General features: G+C 41.4%; 1 protein-coding gene across 1 annotated transcript; it reads right to left on the bottom strand.

Annotated features, from left to right (window-relative positions):
- Positions 1-3,287: 3,287 nt before the first annotated feature.
- Positions 3,288-10,328, bottom strand: LOC100889516. Its single transcript, XM_030996827.1, has 3 exons — positions 9,737-10,328; positions 5,508-6,884; positions 3,288-4,792 (listed from the first exon to the last, which is right to left on the bottom strand). Exons 1-3 carry the CDS (start codon positions 9,846-9,848, stop codon positions 3,477-3,479), a joined length of 2,805 nt encoding a protein of 934 aa, XP_030852687.1. The 5' UTR covers positions 9,849-10,328; the 3' UTR covers positions 3,288-3,476.
- Between the last annotated feature and the right edge of the window lie 6,710 nt (positions 10,329-17,038).

Consider the following 17,038-nt stretch of genomic DNA (forward strand, 5'->3'; position numbering starts at 1 on the left):
CCCACACCCACACCTATACTCTTTCTTTGTTTACATCTCCGATCTTCTGTTATTTGTAACGTTAAAACCATTCCTGAAAATGATTATCCTACTGAGGAAACCAACGGCGCAGTTAAATTATACTCTAATATACTAAAAATGCAAAGAACAAAAATACATGACTGTCAATGAAAATAGTACCAATGACGGATCCAGGAGGCAACAACGTATGAATTAATTCAATACATCATCGGTCAATGTTGATCAAACATCTATCAAGAAATAAACAAATCAATAAAACACTACATCAATTGATTATCAGGATTCAATCGACCAATCAATCAATCAATCAATCGATTAATCAATCAGCGGTTTTCTTTCAACGCACTACTATAGGAATATAACCCTTCAATTTTTTATTTTGACTTGATAAAAAAGTAAGGCGGCAACCAAATACGATGCGTGAAACTCTGACAGACAGCGCGAGGTATCGGGATTAAACTCCTTTTTTCTTCTTCATCCTTCTAAAGATGGTGGTTAAATGACAAACAGATTTCATCAAATATTTTATAGTTTTAAAAACGAATTTCTAACCTTGGGCAATACAAATGACATCGCTTACAAGGGGGGGGGGGGGAGGGGGTAGCACATTCATCACATAATCACTTTAAAGGTATGAACCATTATCAATGATTTCCAAACGCGTTACAAAAAGAGAAACATTTAAGGAAATAATTTGTCAATTTGGAATAGATGACATCGTGTGTTAATACCAGAATGATGGTAGCAGTTTTCGCCGTTTTTCGCCGTTTTTCGCCGTTAACTACATGCATATTACACATCAATGTCTATAGTGTTGGGAGCCCCAAATATTCGATGGCAAAATTTCACTTAAATTGTGTCATAATGTGGAAGAGGATGTAATTTAAAGCCCCTCTTTACTACTTGTAGCTACTTGCTCCCTCTATATAGAAAACTTCCCCAGTCGGTGCCTGTTGGTCCCTATGATCCTCTTTTTCTTATGTTAATTGAGAGCTGAATTGATGAGATAGCCACCTGTCAGTGACCTCGCTGGGTGGTCGAATCCCTTCTGGTCCAACTAGTACAGATGGCCTTTAAGACATATCTCTGCAAGGATTTTCGAACAAATGTGTTTGAAATCAAATATTGATTAAAGAATACAAGATTTAGGTTTTCTGCGTACAACAAAAAACCCAAGTTAGGTATTTTTTATTGACATTTGTCTTCAAACTCATTTTTTTAGGGAAATCTTTTGCCATCAACTTTTTGGCGAATTTAGGGCTCCCAACACTTTAGAGGGGCTTTAAGATTTTTCAGGGGGAATTACCCTTTTTCTATAAATAAAAGTATAAATGACCCCCTTTCCTTTAAAACATTCAAAATTGTGTTCTCCACATATCTTCAAGCGTAACAACCCACATGCGACAGCTGCAAAGATACTCTCTATCTATCTCCTTTTCTCTAATTATCTATCTCATTCTCTTACGCTTTCTCTTATCCTCTCTCTCTCTCTCTCTCTCTCCTCCTTATGTCTCTGTATCCGGGACTTGCCTCTAGCTGCTCCTCACCCTTTCTCTCCCTCCATCTCTGTCATTCCACTTTCTCCCTCTCTCTCTCTCTTTCTTACTCCCTGCCTCTCCCCCTAAAGTTCATGTCTCTTCACCCACCCCCTCTCTTCCGACCCTTCTCTCTCTTCATCTCTCTCATTCCATTCTACCCCTCTCTCTCCATCTCTCTCATTCCTCCTCCTCTCTCTCTCTCTCTCTCTCTCCCTCTCTCTCTCTCTCTCAAGTTCATGCCTCATTATCCACGTATACACATACTCCCTCCTCTACTTTCTCTCTCTACTTTCTCTTCCCATCTCTCTCTATCCCTCTCTCTCTACACTCCCTTTTCCCATCTTTTTCTGGAAGAGATGTCTTACCGCTGTGACATTCCAACCAAAGATCAAGGTTATAGCCAAACTTGATCCAAAAACACCTTGGCTTTCTAAGAAACTATCCAGGCATTATCAATATTTACCTCTGACGCACGCAACCCACGGCTTGTCAAAGCAAACTAGCGTGTCATGGTACCTTCCGGGAGAGGGATTCATTTGACCATAAAGTACTGGAGAACAAAATAGTAGTCAAGAACAAAATATGCAATTGTATATAAAACTGTCATTTTTTCTAAACATAGGATATAACAAATTAATGCACAATACACATTTTGGTGTGGTCGTGGAGGTATTTCATAACATCATAATCAAAGGCGAAAAAAAACCCTCGGTCACACCCTAGACCGACTCCACACCCAATCCAAACCGACCAATTTTGGGCAATTCGTGGTAATGTACTTGTTGGTTCGGTCTGCTGTCGGTCTGGTGTCGGTTTCGTTTGTGTGACTGAGTTATTATAGATCAAGTTTAAAGCTCATCAGTACTAGTGTAAAGGAGGGATTAGACCACACTGCAAGGTCACTAGACAGGTGGTTATCTCATCAACTCGGCTCTCAAATAACATAAGAAAAAGAGGATCATGGGGGACCAATGGTCACCGATTAGGCATTGTTTGTTATATAGAGGGCGCAAGTAGCTACACATAGTGCAGTGGGCCTTTAATGGAAAGATTAATGTGTGCTTTTTTTCTTTAAGAAAAAATATAAATGTCAACACTGAACATTAGAGGAGGAATTTAAAATTCATAAAACAATGTCACCAGCCATGCACGTAATCTTGATTATCTTTTCCTTTAGAGTGATTTGTGCAGCTAGTCGCATGACGACTGTTTCTGCCAATGACTATACAGAGTTCTTACCGACTTTTTACGGGCAGCGGACGTATTTTAAATTTTACATAAAACTGTTAAAGGTAAAGAATCGATTCATGACACAAATTACAGAAGAACGAAACCCCCATAAAGTAAATGCTAGATCACGATTGAAATAATTCACCTTTTTATGATAATGATGGCGGTTATGAAATATTATACTATTCCATCTTAATATGTACACTCTCGCCTTACTCGCTCACAGACTATGGCTGTAGGCGTTCTAACCAATGCTTTTTTGATTAAGAAGACAATATAAACGACGAAAATAGAACGACCACGATTAGAGTAGGACAATAATGAAACGGGTTGATGATTTTGAACATATAGATATACAGATATAAACATAACATCGATAATGAAGAATATACAGATAATTGAGGAAGTAAGTTATGCAATTCAGAATCACTTTTAGACTATAAAATCATTTTGTCTTTTACTAATGTCTCATTTTAAGGATCTACTCCTCCGAATCTCACCCAACAAATGTAAGCAAAGTGACCTTCAATAGACTTTATTATTCTCCTGCTAGACCATCTGTGATGATGCTGATGATCTCTATTAATTATTCCTTATGTATCATATTTATCACAAATATAACTTGATATAAGAGCTTGTATGATTCCATGCCGGTATCATAATCATTTCACTAGTACATGTATTCGCTCACATAGTACCAGGACATGTATAGGCCGAAGCAGGGGAGAAACCATACAGAACCACTGATACCTTGGCACCACCCGGGTCCAACCAGTTGTTACCACCGTTCTGGAGTTGCTTCCGCATGGCGCATAAATCGGATTCTGCGATTGGTCCAGACCACTCGGACTGTTCCAGAGCGTCTCCATTCAGGCTGATGTTTGACGTTGCTGCACATGGGGCAACGACGTTGGTGAAGCTGGTCGTTGTGTTCATGCGTCGGAGGTTGAACGTGGCCAACGGAATAGGCCAGCGTGATGATTGGATGTCTTCGGCGGGTTCATCTACGCTAGGAACAATCGTCAAGCTGGGTAGCGAGTAGCCAGAGCTATGCGTGAGGTTGCGTGAGTTCGGAACTTGGTAGACTAGAACTGGAAAGTAATTTGACGTGATGAGAGTGTGAAGGCCTCTAGTGTTATTCTGGTTTACCCTGTATGTATGACCCGGTTGGATGTAAATCTCATTCTCATCGTCATTGAACCTGATGCTTGTATGCTGATGGGAAGCCATAACGTACGTCGTTACCTCCCCGCCGTCGTAGCCCCGCATCGCCGAGGTAACAAACCGGTGTCCCCATCGCTCAACCGGAGGAAGATGCTCAAGCTTATGTCCGCATCGTGATCCACTCTCGTCGTCCTGGTACCGATAGTAAGAGTGTCCACACGATGCACCTGACAGTACAGAGATGGGCTTACTCGCGACAATTAGGGTTCCTGTCTGATCTTCAACGGACATGAAGAAAAGCGCCTGGTGACGTTTGATCTTGAAGCCGACACGCGTACCACCGTAATGGACATGGTTCCTGAACCACAGGCTACCTCGCAGCCTCATGTCCACGAAAGTATCATCGTAGAGGCCGATGATAACGAAAATTGTGCTTTCGTGCGAGGTCACCAGGCGATATTCTTGACCCATCATCGGAGTCGGGAGAGCAAGGTAGGCATCAGACCGTTCGTCGCTGAACGCATCGTTAAGTCCATACAGCAAGACCCGGCCCTGCGTTCTCACTTCCACCGGGTTCGCTGACTCATTGCGGGTGTTGTAGAGCACGACACGGTTTGGGAGTTCGATCTCGATGCTTGGTGTCCCGATCGGGATCACGAATCTGTGTGAGTATGCTCCCGCATCGATTTGACCCTGGATCGCTCTTCCTTCCTCTGCAGGAGAAGCTCGATGGATGAGCAGGGTTGGGCCTCTTCGGTTTCCTCGGTAATAAGCAGCAAACGCGATGAAAAACTCATCCCCGACTGCAGAAGTGGGTACAGTTCTATCCGCTGGTGAGACTGTAGAAGGTAAAAATAAGACAGAACTGATTTAATAAATATTTTCGCATAGCTCTAGGCTCTCGACTCGGTTTGTAGAATTACCAATTAAGGATTACTTCGAGCGATGGAGTAGATCCATGCTAAAATTAGGTCCTGCATTGTCTTGTATAATTTATGTTTGATGATCTAGGTTTTATATAAAAGTTGTGTCTCTACCTTTGTTTAAAGTTTCTTTATTTGATTTTTTACTTCATTACATATCAACCATACACTTCCACCTCGAAGCGATTTAGCACGAAAGGCCTATTTCGATACCCTATTTTATATTCCATAGAAATCATGTTCTTAATACGTAATGGGCATTGTAATGAATTCGCACATTTCAATACGTGATCATGGTGATGGACAATTCATTAGGTTATTTTTTTCGAAAGTCTTGTGATCGTCTTTTGACCTCATTTAACATAATGAACGGTAAACACGATCGTTACTCATTTTCGAAAAATCAACTCAAGGACGATTTCAATACCCTATTGTACAGTAAATCCCATAAAAATAACGTTCGGATTACGTAACACATCTTTGCAATGTTCGCATATTTTAATAGGTGATGGACAAGGTCTTGGGTATATTTTCGAAAGTCTTTGCGACTATGTTTTCTCCCCAATTAACATAATATAATGATCTTCATTAATAGGTTGCTATAACTTGGTTTTTTAAAGAAAAATCTTACCATATGCTCTGTCAAGTCCAAGAGGAAAAGCATAGCCTCCGTTCGTTCCGTGCCCGAACAAGAACGCAGACAAGATGCAAGGCGCCGCCGTTTCATCTGGAGTCACTGTCAGATGATAACTACCTGGTGTCAGCCGAAACTGATTCCAACAAATTTGATCATTGATGGCAGCGAAACCCTCCGAGATGACTTCGGACTGTCCAGGATTTTCCCAAGTTAGACGTCGGAAACATGCGCAGTCGTACATGACGCTCACAAAGTGAGACATTTCCGCATCCTCTCTTCTGTCCGTTGCGTTGACGGTGCTGAAGATGACATCGTTGGCAGGTTGCGCCAGCGGTGGGATAGTCACCATAGTGGGAGATCGTTTCCTGCAGCCTCTCTCACATGCACCGTGATATAGAATGAACGCTACTACCAGGACGGGTTTCATAGCTGTGATATGAACAGTTTCGCTGCCGCTGATCACAAAGTCCATATCGTTTCCAATACGTTCATCGTTGTCCGTACCGTACACGACGTGGGTGTCGTCTTCGGCTGGTATGATCCTGATCCTGGTAACGACGTCATCCACCGGTCCAATCTGGTCTCTACTCCGACGCGTGTTGGGTCCTCCATTGAGGGTTCTGTAAATGAAATTTTGTCCCCAATCTTTCTTGCGAGGAAGCTGCTCCACCATGTGACCGCATCCACTTCTGACAGAATGCCTAAGCTTCATTGTGCCACAGTCAACTCCAGACATAAACCCGACCGGTGATGTTGAATGAACCCTTGTGCCCGTAAGGTCATCCAGACTCTTCATCTGTATGACTTGGTACGGGTCTAAGAATGCGTTGATAGTTTCTCCTGGTTGATAGGTAATGTTTTCATATGTTATTGTTACAACTGCATCAATGGCGACCCAAGACCGTTCAACTCCGACTACAGCAAATGTCGAATGCCTCTGTGTGTTGCCTTTCTTCTGCTCCATTGACACGACCGTGTATTCACTTCCGGTCGAAATCGGCTCGGGTACCGGCAAGGCGAGGTAACCCTCTGTCTTGGCGTGACGGCCCTCCTCTGCGATCCCGTAGACGAAAATGTCGTCGCTGGCATCGACTCCGACACCATTTTCATGCAACCCTTGTCCAAGAGCAATGGCAGATGGAGGAAGCTGAACGTTAACCTGCGACCCTGCGGCAATGGACACCGATTCAAAGAATCCTAGATGAGGCATAGACACATTGACCTGTACGTTGGGTGCGCCATCTGGAAGTGCAGTAATGGTCAGCTTCGGCCCTAGATCCACATCTGTATGTTCTCGAAGACAGTTGTCCATGAAAGCAAAGACAAATTTACGGCCCTTTGATTGTAGCTGATGTTGGAAGCGAACATCATCTGCAACACAATCGCATAAAGACATAGAATTGAAAACAAAATGTATTGACTATAAACATTGGCGGATGGGGAGGGTCTTCGGGGCACGTGCCCCAGCCTCCTTCTCAAGCGGCCAAACCAAATTAAACAACAGAGCAAATCTAATCCTTGCCAGATATTATTCTATGACAATTTTTTTCTTCTTTGGGGCTGGGGGGGGGGGGGGGGTCAGAAATCCATTAGACCTGTTTCCCTCGCAGTAAGATAATTCTTGACGATCGTCTATTGAAGAAAAGAAAAAAGCTCAATAATTCAATATAAATGTATCAAAACAATGGGCTCACCCTTAAAAATCATAATTCCATTGGTTTTACCATTCGAATCATGGTATGGGTTAACTTTATTTTCATACATTTTGTATTTGTACTTTAGAGCAACTTTGACTGATCGGAAACCTTTCCATACTGAAATTTCACACACACACAAACAAAAGGAACAGCTTGTATCTTTTAGGTGCGCAAATCCCAAACTGTCCAGCGCAAATTAGATGTCAATTAATTAAAGGATTCACGCGGCACTGGCGTACTGGTGGGGGGGGGGGGGGTTTGGGGGGCGCCAGCCCCCCCAAATAAAATTGAACCTTGACTTATTTTCACAAGTAATGTATAAATGTTCGTGATATCACATTATTTTCAACAAAATGCTAGAGTTTCTCCATTATTTCTTGCAAACTGACCCATTCCCAAATAGCCAGGAAGAGCATAATGTTTTTTTTTATAGTCACTAAGGGCCTTATAACTAACAGTAACACTAATTCCTTTCCAGAAGCTACTGTGCAAAGCACTGTCGGGAGATAGCATGCTACCCACCACTCGGGCTGAGCATGCACAGATTTGCGAACGAGCGTTCCATACTAACATCATGTAACACTGCACATATACCGTTCAGGGGCCCAGCGGGGGGAATTGAATTCAGACAAGATTAAGAGTAGAGAACGGTACAACGAATCGTCTTCTTTCTCTAATAATTTAATGAAACGGCAAAGCTTCCGCGCTTCGCGCGGGAGGGGAAGGGGGGGGGGGGGAGGAAACTAATTTCAGACTAGGATTAAGAGTCGAGAACGGTACAACGAATCGTCTTAATCTTTCTCTAATAATTAATAAAACGCGAAAATGATTTCAGGCAAGGATTAAGAGTAATAATTAAATGAAACGACAAAACTTCCGCGCTTTGCGCGAAAGGGGGGACGGGACGGAATTCAGACAAGGATTAAGATTCGAGAACGGTTCAACGGTACAATGAAAATGAATGAATCGTCTTTTTTGTCTAATAATTTAATGAAACTTGAAAGCTTCCGCGTTTCGCGCGAGATGGGCGAAAATGAATTCAGACAAGGATTAATAGTATTAATTTATTGAAACGTCAAAGAGAGTCGAGAACGGTTCAACGGTACAATGAAAATGAATGATTCATCTTCTTTCTCTAATAATTTAACGAAACTCGAAAACTTCCGCGTTTCGCGCGGGATGGGCGAAAGTGAATTCAGACAAGGGTTAAGAGTCGAGACCGGTACAATGAATCGTCTTCTTTCTCTAATAATTAAATGAAATGTAATAGCTTCCGCGCTTCGCGCGGGAGGGGCGAAACAAGAATTAAGAATCGAGAACGGTACAACGGATCGTCTTCTTTCTCTAATAGTTTAATGAACTGTCAAGGATTCCGCGCGTCGCGCGGGAGGGGGGAAACTGAATTCAGACAAGAACACGATACAACGAATCGTCTTCTTTCTCTAATAATTTAATGAAACGTGAAAGCTTTAGCGCTTCGCACGGGATGAGCGAAAATGAATTTAGACAAGGATTAAGAGTAATAATGTATTGAAACGTCAAAGCTTCCGCGCTTAGCGCGGGAGGGGGGGGGAACTGAATTCAGACAAGGATTAAGAGTCGGGACCGGTACAATGAATCGTCTTCCTTCTCTAATAATTAAATGAAACGTCAGAGCTTCCGCGCTTCGCGCGTGACGGGCGAAACAAGAATTTAGAATCGATTACAGTACAACGGATCGTCTTCTTTCTCTAATAGTTTAATGAAGTGTCAAGGCTTCCGAGCTTCGCGCGGTAGGGGAAAACTGAAAAATAACTTAGTTCCTGGCCCCGGTTTTAAAGGGTTAAATTTGTAGACATTTGGACATTGGCATTTTTATATTTGTCGGTAATTCAGCGGGGCCTGCATGTTAGAGTGGGGTGATTCGGATTTTTTTTGTCAGCCCCCCCAAACGTTTTTGCTCATTACGCCACTGTCACGCGGTAATATATCTTTGCCCCTTTTGCAGGATTACCATCGTTCACACTGGGTCAATGTATGTGTTTGTAAATAAAACATGAGCAAAGAAACAATATTACAGCGTACTGTCTTCACCCATATCGAATAACCATTATAACAAAAGGCCTACATGTATAAAGATCTATCCTTTGGCGTTAGTGCAGGAAGACTTATAGTAATATACTGTGCATGATATTTATCAAGTGGAATAATTACTGTCGATTTCAACAAATTCGTACGCATTAAATAGGGCAAGTAATACAAAATGTTAGATGATTTTGCGCTTATCATATACCGCAAGCTATAAGGGTAAAATAAGGACCCCGTTTCATAATAGACAAGTTTGAAATTCCAAATATCAATCGCAACATTAACGCTGCACATGATAAAATAACAGACGATCAATATTAAACAGAGAACTTTCGATCGATGAGGATATAACAAATGTAAATGTATCATTACATTTTAGGAGCCCATCCCTAAAATTAGCCATGCAGTAGGCCTTCACAATTTGTCATATGCAGTGCAGTTATAGGTAGCTTTACTCACCTTGTATACTCGGGTCCGACAATGCACATACTTCAGAAGCAACGATCACCAACAAACACCCACCGATGAAGGCACACCACGATGTCATTGACGCCATCGTCACCCTCATCATCGATCAGGGCATAGGCTATGTGTAGGTATATAGAGGCAACCGCTTCAACTTTCTACCAGTCCAGCTTTCCAAAAATCCACGGGAAAATGAGGCGTTTTAAACAATGTCATGCGATGTCAAAGTAACCCTATTAAAACAGTGACCTTTCTCTTTTAACCATACTCCATATTTAGGGTGGAATTGACACATAAAACTAGCCACGGTGTAAGATAATAAGACTGTTACCAGCAGGGTAGCATACCGGAGATGTTTATTCGGGTGTACTATTTCGTGTCACGGTCATTTAAGGGACATATCCGGACTTTCTTTTGGCAAATAAAGTAAAAGTAACTTTTGTTTTTCATTGAAATATATGGGGATGACTTTTCAGAAATTTCTTTCCCGGCTTCCGTTGAACTTGAAATGCAGGAAGACAGTTTGGTCTGTTTATGTTACGTCAGAAAAGGCCAAAAAAGTCGCTTAGAATTCGTTTACTCTTATACAGAAAATGATGCAGACATCAAATGGTAGATGTGCAACATTTAGCAGACACAAGAAGAAGAAAAATTAGCTGAACATGTTGAATGCAAACCAAATAAACAAACGAATGCAAAATTTCAAATTTTATTATGTACCTAAAGTGACTTTTCTCCTATACATGACATGTATATAACTTCATGAATGACCACGATCAAATGCATACTATCACTTTAAAGTAATTGGAAGCGTCTATCTTATATTTTCGTTCTTATGATCATTCCTGGAGTCAAGTTCTCCTTTCAAGAAGTTGGAGGAAAGGAGAGAAAATAGAGAGGGAGGGAGAGAGAGAGAGAGAGGGGGTGGGGGGTGCAGACGTTCACAGACAGTGGCGTAGACAGGTTTGTACACCTGGGGGGATGACTCAGGGACGGATCTAGCTTTTTGCTAAGGGGGGGGGGGGTTGACCAAAATAATGACGATGCGGAGCATCGTCCACGAGCCGCGAAGCGGCGAGCCGATTTTTTTTGGGGGTGTTTATTTGAACCCGTAAGTGATGTTTTCCTGGCATCTATTAACACAATGGAGACCATAAAAAGCAGTGCATGATAACGTCTTTTTAAATCAAGTAACAGTTAAATACACAGTTATATCCAGAGTTATCATGTGTTTGGTTAAGTACCAGATGAGTTGAATATCTTCTCACAATATTTGCACTTGAAAGGGTTTCTCTCCAGCGTGCGTTCTTTTTTTTTTTTTTTTTTTTTTTTTTTTTTTTTTTCCCCTTTTTTTTTTGTTTGTTTTTTGGGCCGCCCAAGGGGGGGGGGGGGGGGGGTTAAACCCCCTTAACCTTCCCCGTAGATCCGCGCCTGTTTAATCTTGTGGTTATCTTGTGGTTTCCAAACCACAAGATAACCACAAAATACTTGTAAGATTTTCTTTTTCTTACCGTCTGAATTGGCTTTTACCTTGTGAATGCGGCTAATAACAATAAACACAATTACAATAATGATGAGGATTATTATTATCATCATCATAATTATTATTATTATTAATATTATAATTGTTATCATTATTATTATTACTATTATTATCATCATTATAACTTATTAAGTAAGCAAATATCATTCCCCAAAACCTGGGGGGATGATTGTACATGCCATCCCCCTCATCCCCCGTTGTCTACGCCCCTGTTCACAGAAGATAGACTCGTAGTTTAAGAGAGATCGGAGGGAGGGGGGGGGGGGGGGGGGGCTAGAGATGGGCGTATAGGTCATGTTGCTAAAAGGGGGACGGAGACCTACTTAACCCCAATACCACCCTTTAAAGAGGGAGGAGAAAGACGAAAAGAGAAAGAGAGAGAAGGTTAAGAGATGGAGATATATATATTATAATAGAGAGGGAATGTAAAATATGGAGAGGAAGAGGGGGAGGTGAAAGTAGAGAGAGAGAGATAGAGAGAGAGAGATAGAGAGAGAGAGAGAGAGAGAGGAGGCCAAAGAGACAGAGAGGGACACAGCGAGAGAGAGAGAGAGAGAGAGAGAGAGAGGGGGGAGAGAGGGAGGAAGATAGAGGGGGCAGAGACACACATAGAGAGAGACAGAGAGAGACAGAGAGAATAAGAGAGAGAGAGAGAGAGAGAGAGAGAGAGAGAGAGAGGGGGAGGATGTATCGTTTTCTACCACGGACATCCGAGAGATAACGAGAACACGGTGCCAAAGAAACATCATCTATACCTGCATAAGCATGTTCACATTGGTCTGATAATATTTTATAATAGTTCATGACATGTCTTCAAGATTTCAAAAGGAAAATTTGACCACCCTCTCGTAACAGTATCTCATCATTCGAAGACAAACAAAATTAAATTTGAGGTAGCTGTTTTGTCTACATTGCGAGATGTTCCGAATGAAAAAAAAAACCCTGCAGTGTCAACGCTCCCACTGATTCATATTTCCTTTGGCGAATAAATGGATCATTAATATGTATGTACTTTCACCTTCTTGTACTTTATTTCATGCCCACGCATTCTGTAAGTATGTACGTGTAATACGTCCGTCGGGTGGAAGTACCTGTAATTTCCCGTTTTGTTAAACAAAAAAACAAAAATGAGTGACTGATATTTCCTTTGGAAAGAAATGGTCATTCATCCGGATTTCGTTTCACAAGGCCGCCGAATTGATGGAGCAGACGTCTTTTCTCGTCCTTTGCCCACTCCCCCGACGCCCTCCCCATTTTTTGTTTTTTGTTTTTCACCATTAGATGGTTGAAAAGGGACAAGTTCCCTCTGTAGAAAACATGTAAAATTGAAAAACAAAGATAGGTACATATTGTGCAAGTAGATCAAAGCTCAAGCAAATATGAATTGTCAGTTTAAAAAAATTAGATGGGGGGGGGGGGGGGGGAGGGGGCAGGTGTCAAATATTCGAATAACCAAAACGAGCGTAAAATCGGCCTTATGATAGAAAAAGTACATGTTCATGGCAGGACATATACATCTATGGTGTCATTTATATTAGACAAAGAACTACACCTGTTCCACCAAGAAAACGGAATAGTGAAGAATATGAATTACACCATTACGGAGAGGATAAGCACCAAAGTCCATGCATAACATTGTATAACATCCCACATTGGACCGGTAACCCACCCCTTTATTCATATACACACACACTTAGGGGCGTCGGTAGACCTTTTTTCGGTGGAGGGGGGGGGGGGGGGGGTAGAGGCCACCGATTACCGACAAAACTAGCTACCAATTACTGATAAATATATTAATGCCAATGTCTACAAATTTAACTCTATAAACCAGGGACCGGGGGCAAAATTATTTTTCCTCCGAACTTTTTTCTCTGCTCTCTCTTTCTCTTTTTTTTTGCCGGTGTTTTTTTTTTTTTTTGGGGGGGGGGGGACCGCCCCCACCGCTCCCCCTGTAGTTGAAGTCTTTCTCAAAGTCGTCTCTTCGGATAAATAGTCACAGTTCGTAGGGTAAAAAAAAATTGCCGGCCGACCAACATTATACATTTCACCAACTTCTGCATGGATATAGTACACGAGGGTCCAGCATAAATACCGGCGCAGCTGACCCGATTCAGCAACGTATGGGTATCTTTCTTGCTCCTTCGACGAAATGACTCCACCCAAACCCCCCCCTCTCTCTCTCTCTCTTACTCCCACCCTCCTCTCTAAGGCTCTTACCCCTCTCCCTCCTCTCTTTCACCCCCCCCCCATTTCTTCCGTTTTCCTTTCTTTCCTCTCCTTCCTCTTTTTATTTTTTCTCTTTCTTTCTTCTTTCCTTTCCTTTTCTTTTCTTCTTTTCTTTCCCTTTCCCTCTCATTTTCCCCGACGGCAGCACAATTTTACCGTCAATATCCTGACAGGTGGGAGGGGGGTGGGGGGGGGGGGGTGTCGCACCCCACACCTACCCTTTAGCGACGCCCCTGCACACACCAGGTTAGAGGGTGGGGGGGGGGGGGGGGTGATGGCCGTACCCTTCCCAAATGATAATAAATTACCAATATTGGGGCAACCGTCATTTCGTTTTGTAATGCTTTATATTGTATCTACCTCATGTCCACTTTCGTGTCGAAATCCCATTGTCAAAATGTTTCTCGAGTCTTCCCCATTTTAATAATCAGAAGATTTGGAAGTGCGGTTGATATTCTGGCAAAATATACATCAAATCCTGACGCTTCTGTGGCCGTTCGCCAATATTGAATCCCTTTACATTTAATTCAAACCAGTCTACATTCTTTCCACTATATCAGATATTCGGTGGTCATTGGTCAATATCCGTCAAAATTGTGCAAAAGGATATTTTGACAGGAAGAAAGTGAATATGTTCTTAATGAATGATAAAATGTATATGAAGGCTTATATAATAATAATAATAAGAGAATCGATAGAGGTAATTCGATAGAGGTAATTTTCTTAAATGGGTACCAGGAATGCGCTAATTTCTCTTCAGTTGAAATCAACTGCTCATGTTAGACTAACATCTAATGATTGATACAAATAATGGTCTGGTGAAAACGAAAGGAACGACACAATTTGAAAGTTTGACTGATATTTTGCCCGTTACATTTAAAGGACAAAAAAGGTTACAGAACATCGACAACGAGAGGTTTAATAAACGATTGTAAGAAGGGGGCAAAATTATTGAAAAACTGGAAATACACAATCCAAAGATAGCTACAAATCTTTTTTTTTCAAGAGGGGGAGGGGACTCGTCCCACACCTATGACCTATCCATCCATCTATGACATTGGTACTAAATATAACGAATCAAATTAGGTAAGAAACAGATACAGAGATTAATAGAGAGAGAGAGAGAGAGAGACAGAGAGAGAGACAGAGACAGAGAGAGAGAGAGAGAGAGACAGAGACAGAGGCAGAGAGAGAAAATTGAGAAATAGACAGAGAAAATGGTTGAGAACAGAAAGAGGGAAAGGGTGCGCAAGGGGCAGGAGGAGGCAAGAACATATACAAAAGAAAATACAAAAAAGGTCATACTTATGGAAAAGAAAAACACAAAGAAAAAAAGAATAACAGCTGAAAAGCATGAAATTCTGCGGAAGAAAATGTCGCCTCAAGGACATATTCATTCAAACTCACAATCTTGTTGTCACCTTCCTCAACTATTGACTTGATTCGGGACGACGCTAGATTGTCTATCGCGCTCATTATCGGTAACAGAAGTGTCGCAACCAATTTTTCAGTTGCATCCTAAAACAATTTCCTCGAACACGTGAAAGAGAAATCATTCGGGAAAACGAGTATTATGATATTGTTTCGGTACATCCTGTGATTAAAACGATAATTGGGCTCGAAATAAAACGGTTTGAACAGAAAAAAGAGTAATAAGGAAGAAAAATACTTGACAGCGCTGCACGTGGTGGACTGGTTAATTTAGACCTGTCGCCCAGCAATAAAAAAAGGTTCGCCTATTTTCAAATTTAAACCTTAAAACCAGGAGGTCTTGTTTTCACAAAGAAGTCAAGCAAATAATTGCAGTCTCCTGATTATAATTAATTAATTATCCTGGGTGGTTAAAGGCAGAAGGTGACTTTGAAATAATTGTCCTGAAAATCGTCAATGCTGTCAGGAAATTTGTAAATACCTGGACTTTTTAAAAGAACTTTACGGGGGAGAGGGCATCGGTCAGTTTAGCTCGGGAGCAGAAGGTGACTTTCAAATTGTTGTCCTGAAATCCGCAATTGCTGTCAGGAAATTTGTAAATACCAGGATTAAAATAAAGATTTTTACTGGGTTTTTTTTTTTTTTGGGGGGGGGGGGGGGTGCATGGGTCAGTCTAACTCGGGAGCATGAAATGCAGATAAGTTGTACATGCAGAGCAATCGATTAAGGGAAGGGTATGGAAGGGCGGCGGGGGGGGGGGGCGTTTTTCAAGATAATGTCACTCCTTGTCTTACGACTACTATAATGATCATGGGGAAATGGGGAAATTAAGAAAAAAATAAAGGAGTGTGATAAGGATGAGGAGGAGAAGAAGAAGAAGAAGAAAAAGAAGAAGAAGAAGAAGAAGAAGAAGAAGAAGAAGAAGAAGAAGAAGAAGAAGAAGAAGAAGAAGAAGAAGAAGAAGAAGAAGAAGAAAGGGAGGGGGAAGGGGAGGGGATGGTGGGGGAGAACAAGGAGGAAGGGCACGAGGAAGAGAATGGGAGGACTAGAGGGGGAAGAAGAGAGACAGATTATTTTGTTTTAAAAGAAAACCCATCACAACTGCAATTTCCGTTCTATGGCATGTCTCTGATCACTATTTATTAATTATTATTAGGCAACAGCCTCTCCAGAGGCTTTTTTTTCCCAGATGACTGTTGGTGACCAATTTACCACATTCTTATCATAGAGGTTAATTTGCTGCTTTTCAAATTTCATTAGAGAAATGCTTGAATTACAAATTTCAGTAAAAACTATGCATATCCCTTTACTCACTTCGATTTGCAATGCCAGAGAAGATTCTTAGGTCACTCAAGCTCAGTTCAGTAGAAACCACACAGAAGATACAAATCTTAAATAAGTGCAATTCACACTTGCATCATACATGATATTGCTAAGCAATACAGAAAACTTTCAACAAATAAAAAGCTGGAAGAAACACTTAAAATAACAAACATAACCAATACAACAGATGGTACTGCACAATGTTGTTACATTTTAGAGTCCCCTTTCCTTTATCTTTTATATCTTTACACCGATCAGAGTGGAAAACAATTCTATGAAGAGGCCTGTCTTCATCTGCTCGAGTTTGCCAAATAACCTGCTATTTTAACTATCCCAATCGCAAATTATCCAGCTGATTTGTGTCTTCATCAGGCCGCAGTTGCAATTAGCGGGATATTTGGTCGAGAAAATATCAAGAGACATCTTAGTCTTGTTTCCTAAGTGTCTGCCCATCTGAGCTGAGCTAGTTTGTGATGAGCGCATCGGTCTGGTGAAGACGCAATTTTGAGCTTCGGGATAATATCTCATGTCTGAAAATAGCGGCAAACTAGTTAGTGACGCCTGCATAATTCATGATTGATTTTAAGGATAATATGTTTTCAGAGCTTAGAATTCAAAGACGCTTTTGAATTCAACATAAACAGAAGAAAGAAAAGAAAAAGAAAGAGATGAAATTCTATCTTGGATATCCTAAAGGAAATATTCTAAATAAAAGGAAAGGATATTAAAGGGAGTGTATCATGGCAAATACTGGTTAACGCCATCTACATTTT

Source organism: Strongylocentrotus purpuratus, unplaced genomic scaffold (genome assembly GCF_000002235.5).
Source record: "Strongylocentrotus purpuratus isolate Spur 01 unplaced genomic scaffold, Spur_5.0 spur5_scaffold_3, whole genome shotgun sequence".
Taxonomy (NCBI): domain Eukaryota; kingdom Metazoa; phylum Echinodermata; class Echinoidea; order Camarodonta; family Strongylocentrotidae; genus Strongylocentrotus; species Strongylocentrotus purpuratus.